Here is an 18,023-nt window from a genome sequence, read left to right on the forward strand (position 1 = left end):
TTGATTGATTGAAGTGTAAAATTTGATTTAATTCATTTATATAAATTAACCCTTTACACTCCGTTGTCGCTGTATTTGCGACAAGCTGCTGGCTTTCACCACCGTACAACGCGCCAAAGACTAAAGTTTCATTCCAACCATCTGGATAAGTGGCGGTTCCCGCACAACCACTCTTTGGAATCAATTTCCAGCAGCAGTATTTCCGAACCGATACCACATCATAACCTTCAAGAAAACAGCATATACCTTTTTAAAAGGCCGGCAGCACACCTGCCTTTGGTATCGTGGGTGATGGGCGGCGGTAATCACTTACCATCAGATGAGCAATATGCTCGTTTGCCCTCTGTGTTGTAAAAAAAAATTAAAATACTAACATTAAATCCTCTGTTGCGGGTTCAACGACACGATTGTATATATATATAATAAAAAAAATTAACCCCTATGTGGGTATAGTCGCATATTTCTGTAAAATAAAGTTTCTTTCTTTAAAATCTTTTAGTAGGAATAGTTTTTGAATTTATCCATTGCAAAGTAACAGTCAAATCTTTCCTTTTTATGAAATCAGTATAGATAATGGTTTGCGTAATATTGGCACGAGAATAGCTTACTAACGTAGTGGAACTACTATGAATTTCCTATTTTGCAGACAGACAACATAATAAGAGGATAAGCAGCCTATAATAAGCCCCGTAAACGGATAATACGTACGTAACTATTGTTAGTATAAAGCGGCTTATTTTGATGCGAACATGACTCTTTTGAATTGTATTATTCACGTGATGCTTTCGACAATATTCTAGTGATTAATATGTTTTTCAACCCACTTCAATAAGAAGTAGTTTTTCAGTTTGGTTGTATTTTTTTTATGTCTGTTACATCATAACTCCGTGAATTGTAAACCATTTTAGATTTTTTGTTTATTTAAAAGGATACACTTACAGTTTAGTACCATAGGAATTTTATCAAAATCGCTTTTTATAGTTTATTTTTTAAATCAAAATATCTAGTTTTACCACAATCGGTATTTTTTGGGAAATGATACAATACAATTTACATATATTGTATTGATTGAATGCATTCTGATAGAAGAAGAATTTTTCAAATCGGTTTACAAGTAACGAAATTATTACGTAACAAACATAAAGAAATACAACCGAATTATTTTAATTATTATTTTCAAGGTACCCTCAAATGGCTGAAAATCAGTGTTTTGTTCCTTGAACAATGTTCCACGCTGAGCTTCGACCTTTTTGTATTGCTGCAGGTCACACATAATAACACAATTTTATAAATCTTATGTTGTTTTATGTATTATCTATTCTTATGTACATGTTGTGGGTGTTTAGTAACAAACAAATAAACGATATATCTATCTATCTATCTATCTAATTAAGAACATACTTCTTTTTAAAGTCGGATAAAAAATAAACGAAATCCGTTCATAAACGGTCGAATTGACATCATAATAAAACTCTATTGAAGTATTTAATAGCACATCTAATACAATAAATCGATAAAAAGTGAATTACTTTCACACGATACGAACTCGCGTGGAAAGGAGGCAACGAGAATTTCCTTTAGGACGCTCGCGCATTTCACTGCTTCCCGATGACGTAATGTCGCTTTTGAATATTTTACTTTATTTTCCTTTAAGACGACTAATAATAAACATCAAAGTAAGTAATTGTAGACGTATTTCAGTCTATCAATGAAACGATGAACAAATCAACAATCTGTAAATATGGTAAACAAAATACTTAAACGATGCAAAAAGGAATTGAGTTCTGAGTTGTGAATACAAACAAGTGGAATACAAATAATAAATAAAATATTATTTGTATTTTAATATTATTTTGTTTCATTCAGAAACCTTACACCGACAGTATAAGGTTTCAGTCCAATTATACTCGTAATAAACTTTCTTTTATTATCAAATTGAAATTGCTTCGTTATCAAATTAATTATATTAGATTTTATAGTAAACTGTACTAGAAATAGAACATCTTGGTTGCCTGGAAGAGATCGCTCTTAGCGATAAGGCCGCCCACTGTTTTCTCATTGTGTTTATTTCTTGTAATTATTTATATTTATAATAAGTTTACTATTGTAATCTTTTGGAGGAAACAATAAAGAGTATCTATCTCTGGTACAACTTATTATAAAATAGTGATAGCGAATCTTTAGTAATAAATCCGGTTTAGAGTACCTATAAATAAACAAATATGCGATCCAAGACTTCCGGGCCACTACATTTACTGACCAGTATCCCTTCCAGTTGAGCCTTTTAGATCTAATTATACGTAAGATAAATCGGTAGTTATTGCATTAAACTATCCCTTCCGCAACTGCAATGCCCCCTTTCTTCTTTCTCCATTCCTTTTTTCTCCATAAATCCTTCATTTCTTTTTTATCAACTTCCTTTACTCCCTCCCAATGTACCCTATCTTTTTTCCTTTATACACACTCCACCTTACCACCAACAAATATATTCCCAAGGAGAGTAGACGTCAGGCAGTTTATACCTTACTAAATATATGGGAAAAGGGCAGGAAGATGATGTTATTCTATCGGAGGTCTCGGCTATCTTTCATTGGGCTAAATAGAAGCAAACACTTAAATAATTGAGCGATGATAGGTGAAAATAAAAGTAAGTCTATTGTGACGAATTCAACAAGAATTAACCATAATAACTTCTATGGGGACCTGCATGAAAGTCGACCTGGTAATATTGTAATATAGCCCATATTGCTAGCAATGGGGCTTTTGAACCAAATTACTGACAATCCTTACCCCCAATAAATACAGTTAGGAAACGACGAAAATTTGGGTACCTCTAATTCTTGATCTAGATGTGAGGATACACACACACGCACACACACACACACACACACACACACACACACACACACACACACACACACACACACACACACACACACACACACACACACACACACACACACATATATATATATATATATATATATATATATATATATATATATTAAATGTATTTTTACAACAGTTGTACTTAACCATAGTACAAGCTCTACTTAATTTGGAACTACGAGTTGATATCTAGTCTATGGCTATATTTTTTTTAATTAATGACTTTGCTGCTGTAGTTTTTAATACGTCGTCTTATTTTCTAAAAGGCGTAAGTTTGATTTCCGGACAATACACATATTTATGAGTATGTATGTTTGTATTGGTCTGGGTATTTTCTATGTTTAATATGTAATATATTGCTATGTATTGCTTCGTATTATATATCATATATTGTTCGTATTTTTATCTTTAATACGGTATTTATTCTTGTATTGATGTTTCCCTAGATTGTATTGGAAAAACGTATTGGTCAATTAGTTGATTAAATTAATAAATTAATATGAATTTAAAAAAAAATAACATTTAACTATATCTATCAATGGTTTATCCATAGTACAAACTCTGCTTAGTTTAATCTTAGGTGATGCTGTGTTATATGTGCAGGGGTTTTTTTTTTATCCTCAGGAAGCAACAAATACTGCCTTGACGTGAACTACGGCGGCGTGCTTATCATTTGGGATCGCCTCTTCGGTACCTTCCGACCGGAGACTGATAAGATCGAAATTGTCTATGGTCTTATATATAACCAGCCGTCGTTCAACCCTCTTCATTTGCAGGTAATTATTTTTAATACAAGTAAACAGTCAATAAATTAATATACAATGGCAGACTTATTCCATAGAGGGATCTCTTACAGCCAACCTTTGAGAAGCTGAAAGAAAGAATAAACTCAACAATACCTAGTTAAAATTGAACATATAATACAATAAATAGTAACTGTATGCACTTACATATGTTAAAACAATAATAATAATACATATATAATAAAATAACGTTGATGCATGAATAAATAATAATAAATTATTATACGAGTACATATAAAATATTATGATATCTGCTAATAAGGGATTTAAATGACTGTTCTTTTTTATAATAATTAAAATTTCTATTTTTTCAAAATTTGCAAAACATTATGACAATTTGAAAAACACAGCTAGAAAAGTAAGGGAGGTAAAGTTACCTTTTCTGCGATCTGTTTACAATAGATATCATAAAAAAAATAAAATACCGGCTACTGAATTGATTTTGGTAAAAATTCTATAGGACCAATGTAAAGGTAAAAATAAAAATTTTCTAAATTAATTTATAAATGACGAATTCTGATGTAACTTAAAAAATACAACCTAGTTGAGATCTTCTTTCGTTTTTTTCAAATCGCTTGAAAAAAGATTTACCGCTTCAATGCAATTTTATCTATAAGGTACGCTTACTGTTTCATCCCTCGAGATTGTCCCACATAAATGTAATGTCATATTAACCTTCAAAGATTTGATTTCTCAGAAGGTAAATCTCAATTTCCCATGTCAACCTTCGTTATAATAGTAACTATTTTATCTTTAGAAAATAGATAAAATAATCTTCATTTAAACAGACTTGCCGTGTGGTCCCAGCATAGGACAGACCACCCCTTACTCTCCCTTGAGTATCATAAGAAGCGATTTTCCTCTTAAAATATCTTCAAAGCCTAACTGCGGTTGCCAATTTACCTGCCAAGCGTAGCAACTACTGGCAATTCCCCCCAAAGGCGAGGCTTACGTTCAGCAGTGGACAGTTAAGGGCTCGTATATATGATGAAACATTATTTATTAAGTATTTAAAATATTGAAATTTTTATCATGCATCTCGATCAAACTGTTTGTACACCTCTCCATCCAAAGATTGCCTTTTTTATTTTAATTTTTTTTTTATACAACGTAGAATGACAAACTAGCTGACCGCCCACCTGATGGAAGTGGTAACCGTCGCCTATAGACATGAGCAGTACCATGGAAATAACAGAGTATACTGTTTCGCCCATGATACCCCCCATGCGTTGCCATCCCTGTGGACTCAGGTGTTATTACTCTGTACCCAGTAAATTCACGTCATATCCCACCCTTCAAACCGAAACATAGCCATGCAAACACAACTGCTTCACGGTTGAAACACGAATGGGACAGAGGTACCCAAGCAATCGACAAAGTCTCCCTGCCTGCTGAGTTACTCCTAAAATAAGTTCCTATAGACCGTTATATATTTTTTTTAATGAATGATAATGGAATGCTATACGCTAGCGGCGCACACATATAGATACATATAAATAGATATAACAAATTGCGGTCACTCCTCTATAAATGAAACATATAAGCAAACAAACCCTAAAATCCGTCAATTTATGAAACACAATATGGAGGCGCTTCACTCAAGCCCACTCGACCAACAATGCGGACGTCCATTCAGTTATAATTATCGTTTACTTTGTAAAGCTAGATGATTATTAGAATAGAATAGGAATTCCATCATAAAATTGTTCAATACATTAACAGATAAATGGAACAATTTATTATTAGGTAAATCGTACTTACCCGGGATTTCAGTTACGTGACCGGGATATGATCACTGACCGGGATAAAAAGAAGGCTTTAATCTTCTTTATCCCATATAGTGCGTGTATACAAAATTTCATAGTGACTGGTTAAGCCGTTAAGGCGCTATAAGGTAACAAATAAACAAACTTTCAAATTTATAATATTTATAAATAAATCAATAGGTCGTTAGTCTCGTTAAAACTCTAATTCCTCCTTCACTCTTGGCATCAGACGACCAGAAGGGACGAGAGCCTTTACCTTTACGTTGTCGATATACCATTAATACATGCGAAGTGTTTTTCGTCTTCCTAAATCATGCATACGGCCAGGAACTGGACCTCTCTCTCCCTGCTTATATTTTTCCATCTAAATATAATCAGCACCAATTTAAGGCCAATATCCAATAGTCTATTCGTGGATCTGCGAGCCCCATTTTAGATCACATCATCGCTTTCCATCAGGTCCACATTTGCTATGTTCGTTATAACACAATTTAAAAGAAAAAAGCCTAAAAATCGCTAAAGTTTAGATAAAAAATCGAAAAAATTAAAAATGAGTAATTTTGTATGGGAACCGCTATTTCGGTTTACGTTTACTAGATGGCGTTGTAGGTGATACGAAATTCACGGGATGACGTAATCCTCAGTAAATACATATGTATTTACTGCACCGTAAAGCAGTTATGTTTGCATGGCTATGTTTCGGTTTGAAGGGTGGGATATGGCGTAAATTTACTGGGTATGGAGGAATAACACCTTAGTCCTCAGGAATGGCAACTCATGGGGGGTATCATGGGCGAATCAGTATACTCTGTCATGTCCATGGTCTATAGGCGACGGTTACCACTTTCCATCAGGTGGGCCGGCATCTTGTTTGCCATTCTAAGTTATATAAAAAAAAGTCGATATCACAGAATAATAATATTTTTATTATTAAGCATACAAATCTTGAAAGATTTATATTATTAGTTTCATATTATAATTAAAAATTGTGTCCCATAAAAAACCAACCTCAATTATTGTAATAAAACTAGATATTTTGATCTAAAAGGTAAACTATTGGTTTAATTTTAATAAAATTTTTATAAGACCAATCTTTAAGTACATTTTACAACTGACGCAGTTATGTGGTAAGAAACATACAAAAAAATTCAACCGAATTGAAAACCTGCTTCTTTTTGTAGTTTATTGAAAATATGTATTATTGAGGTAATAAAATAAGGTATACTTACCTACGTCTTGACATTATCACTGAGTGCTTTTTCTTGGAAGTTGACACTGTTTGTATCGCAATATTTATTATTTTATCCTGTTTAACTTTGAGATTTATGTACTCCTTATTCAGATATATTATTGGGTTAAACAAATATTGTCCTTACACGTTTTAGATAAGGTCGTATATAGAAAGTGAATAAAAGTTTGAAAAAATAACGTATATTTTTATATTATTATCATAATTGCTTGTCATGATAATTTTATTTGTTATAGTTTCAGAAGAATAAGACTGTCTCCCACAAAATAAACGACTTCGGTTGTGACAAGACTAGTCAACGTTGATCAAAAAACTGAACTAGTGAACCGATTATGATAAAATTTCTTTGACCAATCTACAATCATAAATTTTTTAGATAAAAAATAAATTCCAAATCGGTTTACAATTGACGAAGTTATGAGGTAATACACATAAAAAGTACAACCCAATTGAGAATCTTATTCTTTTTTAAAGTAAAAACATATATTTTTTTTTTATATTTGGAGGTGCATTTGTTCAGGCATCCCGTCCTCGCTGTTAGATACTATATTAGGTGGCTATATGCCTGCTATATTTATTTATTTATAAATTACTCACCACACTTACAATACCTCAAAACGTGTAGTGAGCCATATGTTTATTTTACAAACTTAGAATCAAAGCAATCAGAGAATTGAGCAGAGAAATAGCCTAATAAGTGGGAGCAAACTGAGCAGTACAGGTGCAAACCGGCAGTGCCGATAATAATCGCCAAGCACGCAATCGCATGCAGCGTTGGGGTGCGTACAAAGAACAACGGCTAAGAGTTGCAGGATTGTCTATTCCGCCGTTGAGCAACCGATAATAGTGCATCATCAAATTACACTTTCGCCTTACCTCGAGCTTTACCTTACCTTACCATTGGACACACTGAGTATATAAATTTGGGGATAGAGTGCAAATTAGGGGACATAAAGTAAGACTGACGGCCTAAAACTGCCATTGAGATAATAGAGTGGTCTTTTTTTTATACCACTGAGGTGGCAAACAAGTATACGGCCCACTTGGTGGTAAGCGGTTACCGTAGCCTATGAACGCCTGCAATACCAACGCCCTCGATTGGACAACCCCAATCATCTTCCGGTCGCCTATTCAACAGTCGACCGGTCATCAGTAAAATTATATTTAGCTAGTTATTTTAACGGAAATGGAATGGTAACCCCGCATGCGCTAACTGTATAAGCTGGAGAGGCATGAAAAGGCAGGCCAGTTAATTCTCGTAGTTGTGAAGAATACACCTCCAGGCGTATTCATCACAACTACTGGCAAAACTACACAGTTAGGGGAAGGCCTATATTTAACAATGATCAATTAACGGCTGATAATATAACGATGATGAAGTATATATCCAGGAATAATACCAGAAGGAGACTTTGTACAAAAGTCGTTTGCTGGGCACCTCTGCCGCATTCGTGTTTCTACCGTGAAACAGTTGTGTTTGCATGGCTGTGTTTCGGTTTGAAGAATGGGATATGGCAGTGAATTTACTGGGTACAGAGGAATAATACCTGTGTTCTCAGGAATGGCAACGCTTGGGGGATATCATGGGAGTACACTGTTATGTATATAGGCGACGATTACCACGTTACATCAGGTGGGTCGTCAGCTTGTTTGGCGTTCTAATTAGCATAAAAAAATATTCAGAAATAAAGTTCTTTCACACTTACTAATCTATATTTCATGAAAAGTACAACGTAAATATTGATGAATAAAACCTTAAATATAAATAAAATAAATCCTTGGCATTTAACCTATTTTATACCAGTAAAAACACAAGGGATTATAACTCCAAAGACTAAAACGTAATGAAATTTTAATTAACGCAATCAACTCGATCTTACAACGAGGGCTTATGTTCTTAACTTTCTAATTCTTAAATATAATAATTAATATTTGATAATTAAATACCTTAATTATATAAATAAAGAGAAATAATTATAATTAGGTATACTGTTATAAGAACTTGATAGAAGCAATTATCGAAATAATTAAGATTGCGTTCCACTAAAAAAACCGACTTCGATTGTAGCAAAACTAGTTATTTTTATTTAAAACCAGAGTACTGAACCGATTTTAATAAAATTTCTATGGGACCAATACATACATACATATACAAATCTGTCACGCCTGTCTCCCATTAGGGTAGGCAGAAACAATGGAACGTCAAATGCTTCGATTCAAACAAACCTCTTTCGCTTCTTCCACATTCATCAATCTTTTCATACACGCTCGCCGATTACGGGTATTTTTAATTTGGCCCTTCTTCAGCACGTCGCCTATTTGATCGACATACGTCCGTCTAGGGCGGCCCCTACCGACATATCCATTCATTCTTGCTCGATAAATCTCTTTCGTGATTCTTCTTTCATCCATCCTCTCCAAATGGCCAAACCAACGCAACATTCCTTTTTAGATTTTTGTTACTACATTGTCTTTCAGTCCACACTTCTCTCTAATCACACCATATCTTACCAATCTGTAAGTATATCATCATTATATCTGATATATATCTGTTGCCTCGAATCTGCAATTTTATATTTTACTTAGTTTTTTTTTTTTTTATTATTTATCACTACTCAATAGGCAATAAAGATACGAAAACATTTGTCAAATTATTTGTATCCGTCTCGCTCTTGACCAGTTTATTTTTTATTTTTTTTTTTTATTAAACGAATACATATAACTGCACTGCAATTCAACTGCGGAAACTTCAGTCAACAAGAAATTCTATTCAATACGAAACATATTCAAATAGAAAACACATTCACTTTGAGACGGTTTCCAAATAAAGTTTGACTTCAAAGCTTTGTGTTTTCTCTACATTATTTATGGAATACCGCAGCCGCAGTGTATGTTATTTTCAATCTTCTAATATGACAATATATTACGTTGCTATCTGGAATTTTCTTCATCGATTCATACGTGGATTCCTTTGAGATTTCTATAAACGTATGAATTGAGTAATTTTATAATACATATCATATTGCCGTGTAGTCCCAGCATAGAATAGGCCATCTCTTTCTTTCCTATGGATGTCGTAAGAGCGACTAAGGGAACATAATGGATGAGGGTTGGACAGCAGCGACCTTCTTAAAACAAGAGAAGGCCTATGTTCAGCAATAGACAGTTAAATATAAAACAATAATAGTATTATATATTGGATTGTTAGTAATGGAGACTGAGAATTTTATTGCTAGCAATATACCCAACCAGGTCGACCTCCTTGCGGTTCCCCCTGGAAACTATCATGGTTAATTCCTGATGAATTCATCATGATGGGTTAACTGGCATGTTTTCATTCTCATCTATCACCCTTCACTGGTGCTCCGCCAGCGTATCCCGTTAGCGCAGGCGGGGTTACCATACCATTTTCATCCATCAAAAAAAAATAGTATTATATACATTTACCATCATTAGTTAGTCTGTTTATTATTAAACAAATTTTATCATAAACAACAGTTCTGAACTACCTGCGCCCACTGACTTATATTACATACATAGCTTTTACTCGCTACTTCGTCTGCGTGACCGAGATATATTTATTGATCGAGATAAAACAGTAACCTATGTCCGTTTCCATCCCTCATAGTAACTGAGTACCAAATTTCATAGTGATTTATTTGTTAAACCGTTAAAAACCCAATAGGTAACGAATAAGCAAACTGACTTAGTCACTTTGACATTAATAATACTAGCTATTTCCTATGAAATGTCAAGCTTCAACACATATAGCATCCTATGTGCTGAATTAAGATATAACCTATCTATGTACCAAGTTTCTTTCAAATCGGTTTAGTAGGTTTTGCGTGAAAGAATAACAAACAGCTATCCATCCTCACAAACTTTTGAATTAGTAAGGATGTTTAAGATATGTCAAAAAAAAATTCAAATATCTAACTACTATTTTTTTTTAATGGGTGATAATGGAATGGTAACCCCGCTCTCGCTATCGGTATACACCGGCGGGGCACCAGTGAAGGATGATAGGTGAGAATGAAGCAGGTCAGTTAGCCCATTGTGACGAATTCAACAAGAATTGTTCACGATGGTTTCCAAGGGGAACCACGTAGAGGTCGACCTGATAGTGTATTGCTAGCAATGGGTTCATTAGACCCCATTACTAACAACCCCTTCCCCCATATCTAACTACTATTGAAAATTACAAATTATTTATAATGTTTATTACATTTGTGTTTCAACCGTGAAGCAGTTGTGTTTGCATGGCTGTGTTTCGGTTTGAAGGGTGGGATATGGCGTGAATTTACTGGGTACAGAGGAATAACACCTGAGTCCTCAGGAATGGCAACACATGGCGGGGTATCATGAACGAAACAGTATACTCTGTTATGTATATGGTACTGCTCATGTCTATAGGCGGGCGACGGTTACCACTTTCCATCAGATGGGCCGTCAGATTGTTTGCCATTCTAAGTCGTATAAAAAAAATAATTAAAAACTCTTCTTCAACATTATAACAGCATTTTTTGTTATTATTCCTAAAATACTTTAACGTCTATTTGATAGCGATTTACCTAAATGTTAATAAGTCCAAAAATAAAATAAAATCTCTTTTATTCCAGTCTTTCTACACTGCGTACGTGATCGAACGATTCCGGAGCTTGAAGACGGCCGGGGACAAATTCAGGGCGATATTCTGGGGCCCGAGCTGGCAACCAGGGTCACCGAGGCTTGGACGGGACGAGGACAAAATAGACGTAAGTACATTCTCTTTTTCATTTAAGAGTTTCCTCTTGTCGGTGCAACTAATTCATGCATCTTCTTCCAGCTAGCTCTATCACAGGCCATATCCTTGACCTCCCCATACGACATGACACCTAGTGTTTCTTTTATCTGTCCCATGTAAGTTACATTAACTTGGTAATATTATAGAATTAATTAAACTATTTTCTAGAAAACGAAACTGACTTCAATCGTGGCAAATCCAGTTAATTTGATTTAAAAACTAAACTACTAAATTGATTTGATAAAATTTGTATGAGGCCAATCTGATAAATATATCCTTTCAGATAAAAAATAGATTTTCCAAATCGGTTTACAACTGATGGAGTTAATGAAGTTTTTTTTTTATTAATGGATGATAATGGAATGGTAACCCCGCTTGCGCTAACGGTATATACGCTGGCTGGGCACCAGTGAGGGGTGACAGGCAGGTCAGTTAGCCCATCGTTATGAATACACCTGAAATTCAACACGATGGTTTCCAGGAAGAACCGCTAGGAGGTCGACCTGATAGGGTATATTTGAAAACCTCCTTCTTTTTGAAATCGCTTGATAAGCTAATTTTTGCTATTCTAAATATTATATTTATATTTAGTAAGTTTAGGTCTAAAATTTACTATCATAAAATCTACTCTGAGTATACTCAGAAAAGTGAGTTTAATACGTAATAAATTATAAAAGGAAATATTCCTCACTCGTCACACTAGGTCGGCCTTTATCAATTATAATTACAAAGAGATTTTTTTTATGCAACTTAGAACGGTAAACGAGCTGACAGCCCATCTGATAGGTGGTAAGCGTCAAGTATATAAACATGAGTACTATGGACATAACAGAGTATACTGTTTCGTCCATGATACCCCCCATGCGTTGCCATTCCTGAGGACTCAGGTGTTATTCCTCTGTACCGTGTTAATTCACTGCCATATCCCACCCTTCAAACTGAAACACAGTAATGCAAACAACTGTTTCACAGTAGAAACACGAACGGGACAGAAGTGCTCAGGCAAACGACTTTTGTACAAAGTCTCCCTCTGGCAAGATGCAAAGTAATTGCTGATAGCCGCTAACATTAATTAACTCTCAGGACTCTGGAGCTAATAGAATAAAGCCTGTAATGTTTTTCTAGTTAAATGAATAATTATATTAATATTATATATCTTGAATGATATTAGGAGTACTAAATTAATTTCAGTGGTACAGTCAGCTTCAAAAATCAATAAACAAACATAACATAATAGGCATCTTCTCTCATCGGGTTCTTAAGGTTGACTTGAAGAAATCCCTTTAAGGGATAAGCCCGTCTGTGTATATTTTTGCCGTAACCAAATATCTATCCATCAGCATCATCATATCAACATTTAACTGTACACTGCTGAACATAAGCCTTCCCCTTATGAGATCTTGCCAGTAGTTGCCACACTTGGCAGGCGGATTCACAACCGCAGTTAGACTTTGGAGATGTTTTAAGAGGGACGCTGCTGCCCATCTCTTACCCTCCCTTAGTCGTCTCTTACGAAACCCACGGGAAAAAAAGGGGATGACTATTTCTATATCGGGATCACATGGGAATATCTATAAGTGAATGTACAAAAGCATATAAATATATGTATAAATAATTTCACTATAAGAAATGCCCAAGTAATTTTGACGGCCCGCCTGCGACACGTGGCAACTAGTAAACCTTCCCTTAAATGAAAGACCTATGTTCGACGTTGGACAGTTAACGACTGATGATAATAAATTAATAGTATTTTTTTATGCAACTTAGAATGGTAAACAGGTCTAGACATGAGCAGTACCATGGACATAACAGAGGCTGTTTCGCCAATGATACCCCCCATGCATTGTCATTCCTGAGGACTCAGGTTTTATTCCTCTGTACTCTGTAAATTCACTATCATATCCCACCCTTCAAACCGAAATACAGTCATGCAAACACAACTGCTTCATGGTAGAAACACGAATGGGATAGACGTGGCCAAGCAAACAACTTTTGTACAAAGTCTCCCTCTGGTAAAAATTAAATTATGTAAGTAAATTATATAAGTAATATAGTAAAATAACTATCAAGGAAATAATTGAGTAAAATTACCACAAAACGTATCGTAATACCAAATTTTACATAGACTCTTTAAAATATAATTAAAAGTAATAAACGAAGGAATTAATTTAGAAGAGAAGGCAAGTTAAGTGGATAATGAAATTTCATAAGGTAGACCTTATAATTTGCTTGTAAGGATACCGTGACCCAAATAACTTTATAATATTCATTTAATAACTAGCTTTTTGTCCTCGATTTCGTACGCATTGCTTCAGAAGTAGGAAAACCAAAGACATGACCCATTCTAGATGGCACATCCAAATAAAACGTACGCCACTTTTAAAGTTAGACCTTAGGAATATAACAGTGAAAACTTTTTTTCAACTTGGTGTAGTAGATTTTGTTTTTTTTTTCGATCTATACTTAGGTACTGTTGGCCGCAGATGACCTTTACAGCTTCACTGAGCGCTTGTAAGAACGAGTGCAAATGGCATTCCAAGCCCGCGAAAGGGGAGCGACAGTGTCGACTTTTACCGACAAGGACTGCAATAGTTTTTGTGTGATGCCAGGACAAACATATAGACAAACAAACAAACAGACAAAATTTCTAAAAACAATATTATTTTTGCTTTTATTGGTTTTCAGTGGAAACCACGTAGAGATCGACCTGATAGGGTACGTTGTAAGTGGTTTATTAGACCCCATTACTAACAATCCCTTTCCCCCCACTTTTGAGTATTAACACACTGCATTGTTACCAAAGCTAAAAGGTGTATATAAAACTACAGCGAATTTTATTACTGCTTCTAATTTAACTGGCAAGATTTGACCTAAATCAAATAAACAAACGTTGCTAATTATAAAGCTTAAAAGTTAAATAAACCATAGACGATATCTTAATGATTTAAATTTACAATTAATTTCGGATTTACAGCTTCCAAAGTGCTTCCAAAATGAGAATCTCGGTCTATTTGTTTCCGTTTGAAAATTAAATAAACCCAAGGAAAATTTGTTGAAAACTCACTTTCTAATCTATTCTTGAATTCAATATTCCGTTGATTTACTTTGGGCTGGTACGCCTTTTCATTCTAAATTTACTAGAGGAAGACTTTGTACAAAAGTTGTCTATATACGAGTAGTACTTATATATATATATATATATATATATATATATATATATATATATATATATATATATATATATATATATATATATATATATATATATATATATATATATATATATATATATGTGTATTTTTAATGGGTGATAATGGAATGGTAACCTTGCCTGCACTATCGGTATACGCTGGCGGGGCAACAGTGAGCGATGATAGGTGACGATGAAAGCAGATCAGTTAGCCCATCATGACGACTTCATCTAGAATTAACCATGATGGTTTCCAGGGGAAACCATGTGAAGGTCGACCTAATAGGGTATATAGCTGGCAACGGGTTAATTAGACTCCATTACTAACAATCCCTTTCCCCCACTATACATACGTTTTTTTTATGGGTGAAAATAGTATGGTAACCCCGTCTGCGCTAACGGGATACGGTGGCGGAGCACCAGTGAAGGGTGATTGATGAGCATGCCAGCGTATCCCATTAGCGCAGGCGGAGTTACCGTTACCATACCATTTTTACCCTTAAAAAAGACACCCACGTGACAAAAAAGGGTGACCCATTCGGGACCACACAGTGATCTATTGTCTTAAAATCCCTCAAATCCATTTTTCTAAAATATCTCTCACGCACAGACATCATGTAGTTACAATTTCATTATATTAGTACTCGTAAGACGATCAAAGGTTTTTTCCTCGACCCTGCCATCTCTACTAAGCGCTTAATGTATCACAAATGTGATGAAAGGGTCTCTTTTTATTAATGATATCACTTTGTTTTCGTGAAAACAGTTCTTGGAAAGTAAATGGTGACGTACTAAGCTGACCCTTTCAGTGTCTTCTAAAAGGTGAGCTAGGATAACAATCTTTATAATATTTTCCCTAGAGACAAATGTATTTTCATTTGTATAAATTGAAATAATTGATACTCTTTGTGCTAATGGATTTTATACTAGCCGTACCTCGTGTCTTCGCACGAGTGATTAAGTGGGTATATAAAGTTTTCTGTGTATTAAAATATGACCTATTCATATACTAAAATTACATTCATATTTGCTCAGCAGATTTTACTCGAATAAAAATAAATGAAAATTAAGTTAAAAACCAAAATCCGACTACTCAAAAATTACGTCTTAAAAAGTAATTGAAAAAAGAAATTATTCTCATGTGAAATTGTTATTTGAACTAATGAATATTTATTGTTTATCAATCGACTTCGAAAAGAACATGGTTTTCGATGCGTTTATTACCTCATAACTCCGTCAGTTCTGAACCGATTAGAAAAAAATATTTTTTTTTATCTGAAAGGACCTACAGATTGGATTCTCAAAAAATTTATCATAATCGAATTTGATATTTAACTTTTATATCAAAATAACTGGTTTTATTACAATCAAAGTTTTTTTTGTAGTACACAATCTTTAATTATTAAATAAATAACTTAATTTATATATATATATATAGGGCAGATTCTAATAGCAAATACAATTTCATACAATTTCACTCATAATATGTAGCATACCCTTTATACATAAGACGAGGGTAGCCTTCAGTGGCAACGAATGTCACAACTAAAAAGGGGTCTTAAGCCTACTTGTTATAATAATTTTGACATTTGCTACCCGACAGAAATAATATTTTGCCATAAGGATAAATTTTTGGTTAACAGAATCGTCGCGTGATATATATTTTAGTATAATAACTACCGCTATACGAGAATATCTGCAAAAGAACAAAAGTAACCGACATAGCCCGAAGGATAAGCAAGCTGAAATGGCAATGGGCTGGTCGCATAACTCGAAGAACCGACAACCCATTGGTTAAGAAAGGTTCTTAAATGACGACCCCGTACAAGACAACTCAATGTAGGACGACCCCCACTAGATGGATTGACACCCTCAAATACATTGCAGAGAGTCAGTGGCTGCAGGTGGCTCAGGACCGTTCTTTATGGCAGTCAATGGGGGAGACCTATGTCCAGCAGTGGACGAATAATGACTGAAATAATGATGGTGAACTACCAGTGTAACTTACGTGTTATTAATTAGATCGAGATCTGAACAGACATGAATAGTCACTGGGCGATTTGTTACCATTTTCCATTGCTGTCACTTGTTTGCCATTCGTTATAAAAAAAAATGTACGATTTGTTGGTACTCCGTTATATGTACTGTATAAGGAATCTCACGAGGAGTTAAATAAGCTTATTTCTTATTTATGAATGACAGTATTCGTCTCTTTTCAGGTCCAAACACGTGAGAAGTACGACGTACATTTGCCAGCCTGGTGTAATATTTATTTAGTGTTACACTACGCTGTTGTGCTGTATGGTTTTTTCGAGCTGTCTTCAAAATATATGGTAAGTTTACTCCATATAGGCATAGAGACCGAAGAAAAACTTCAGCCATTCTTAAACAATTGCAAAACAAATATATCGAGTATATATATACATTGCAGTTAGCAATCGCCTGAGATAAAGCAAGACACCAGATATCGTTATCTCATTCTATTCCGTGAAGTCAATAGCGATAACGATTCTATCGACTAATTCATTTGTAACTTATACTTAGAAGACGCTGTTTAAATACTCGCATATATAATTTATTAATTATTTTCATCCTCAAGATATCTCAAGACGTTTATTTAGTTATTTATTTATTTATTTAAGAACAACTAACAAAACATACATTTATATCAACTTAAAATACATGATAATATGTCTTCATTATAAAATGCTGTCTTAATTAAAGGTCGCCACGACACGCGTATTCATATTATATATAACTATAAAGATTATTTGCATTATACACTATACGAAATAAGCAAGACAATTTACGAACACAACGATACAATTGTATAAGTACAGTAAGGCGGTCTTATTGCTGAGAACAGTCTTTTCAACATAACCTTAGGGTAATGGACTAATTGTTGTACAAGTTGGTATGATAGTATTGTATAATTAACAAAGTTAACAGCGTAAAACATTAAGGAAAATAATTATAAGTACCTTTATCATATATATGATATATTTAAATAACTTTAATATATAAGTTATTTAGATATTATCATTAATCCTGTCACGCTATAAACTAAGTTTCTAAATTAACTACAAACTGTTTACCTTTTCACACTTATTTATAGAAAAAGAAGAATTTATAGACGTCAATACGTACGTAAAGAAATATACAAAATATTTCAGACTGAAATAAATCTCTCCAAGGGGTAAAGCCGCCTATGTGCTTTGAACAAACAAAACATGATATATATTTAATAAGATCCATATACACAATCTATCAATCCCTTTAGTTAGCACTGACAGTTTCACAGCGACATAGGGGTTTGATTTTGACAAATGATCGCACTCAAGTT

At 34.2% G+C, this 18,023-nt stretch overlaps 1 protein-coding gene across 1 annotated transcript in view; it reads left to right on the forward strand.

Moving 5' to 3' along the window:
- Positions 1 to 18,023, forward strand: part of LOC113518647 (alkylglycerol monooxygenase-like) — a 46,909-nt gene that overhangs the window by 26,243 nt on the left and 2,643 nt on the right. Inside the window, exons 7-9 of the mRNA XM_031912114.2 lie at positions 3,514 to 3,665; positions 11,327 to 11,461; positions 16,900 to 17,013. Coding sequence (XP_031767974.2) covers positions 3,514 to 3,665; positions 11,327 to 11,461; positions 16,900 to 17,013 — 401 coding nt within the window. The remainder of the gene's footprint in view (positions 1 to 3,513; positions 3,666 to 11,326; positions 11,462 to 16,899; positions 17,014 to 18,023) is intronic.

Source organism: Galleria mellonella, unplaced genomic scaffold, assembly GCF_026898425.1.
Source record: "Galleria mellonella isolate WM207_F2 unplaced genomic scaffold, CSIRO_AGI_GalMel_v1 utg1386, whole genome shotgun sequence".
NCBI classification, from domain to species: domain Eukaryota; kingdom Metazoa; phylum Arthropoda; class Insecta; order Lepidoptera; family Pyralidae; genus Galleria; species Galleria mellonella.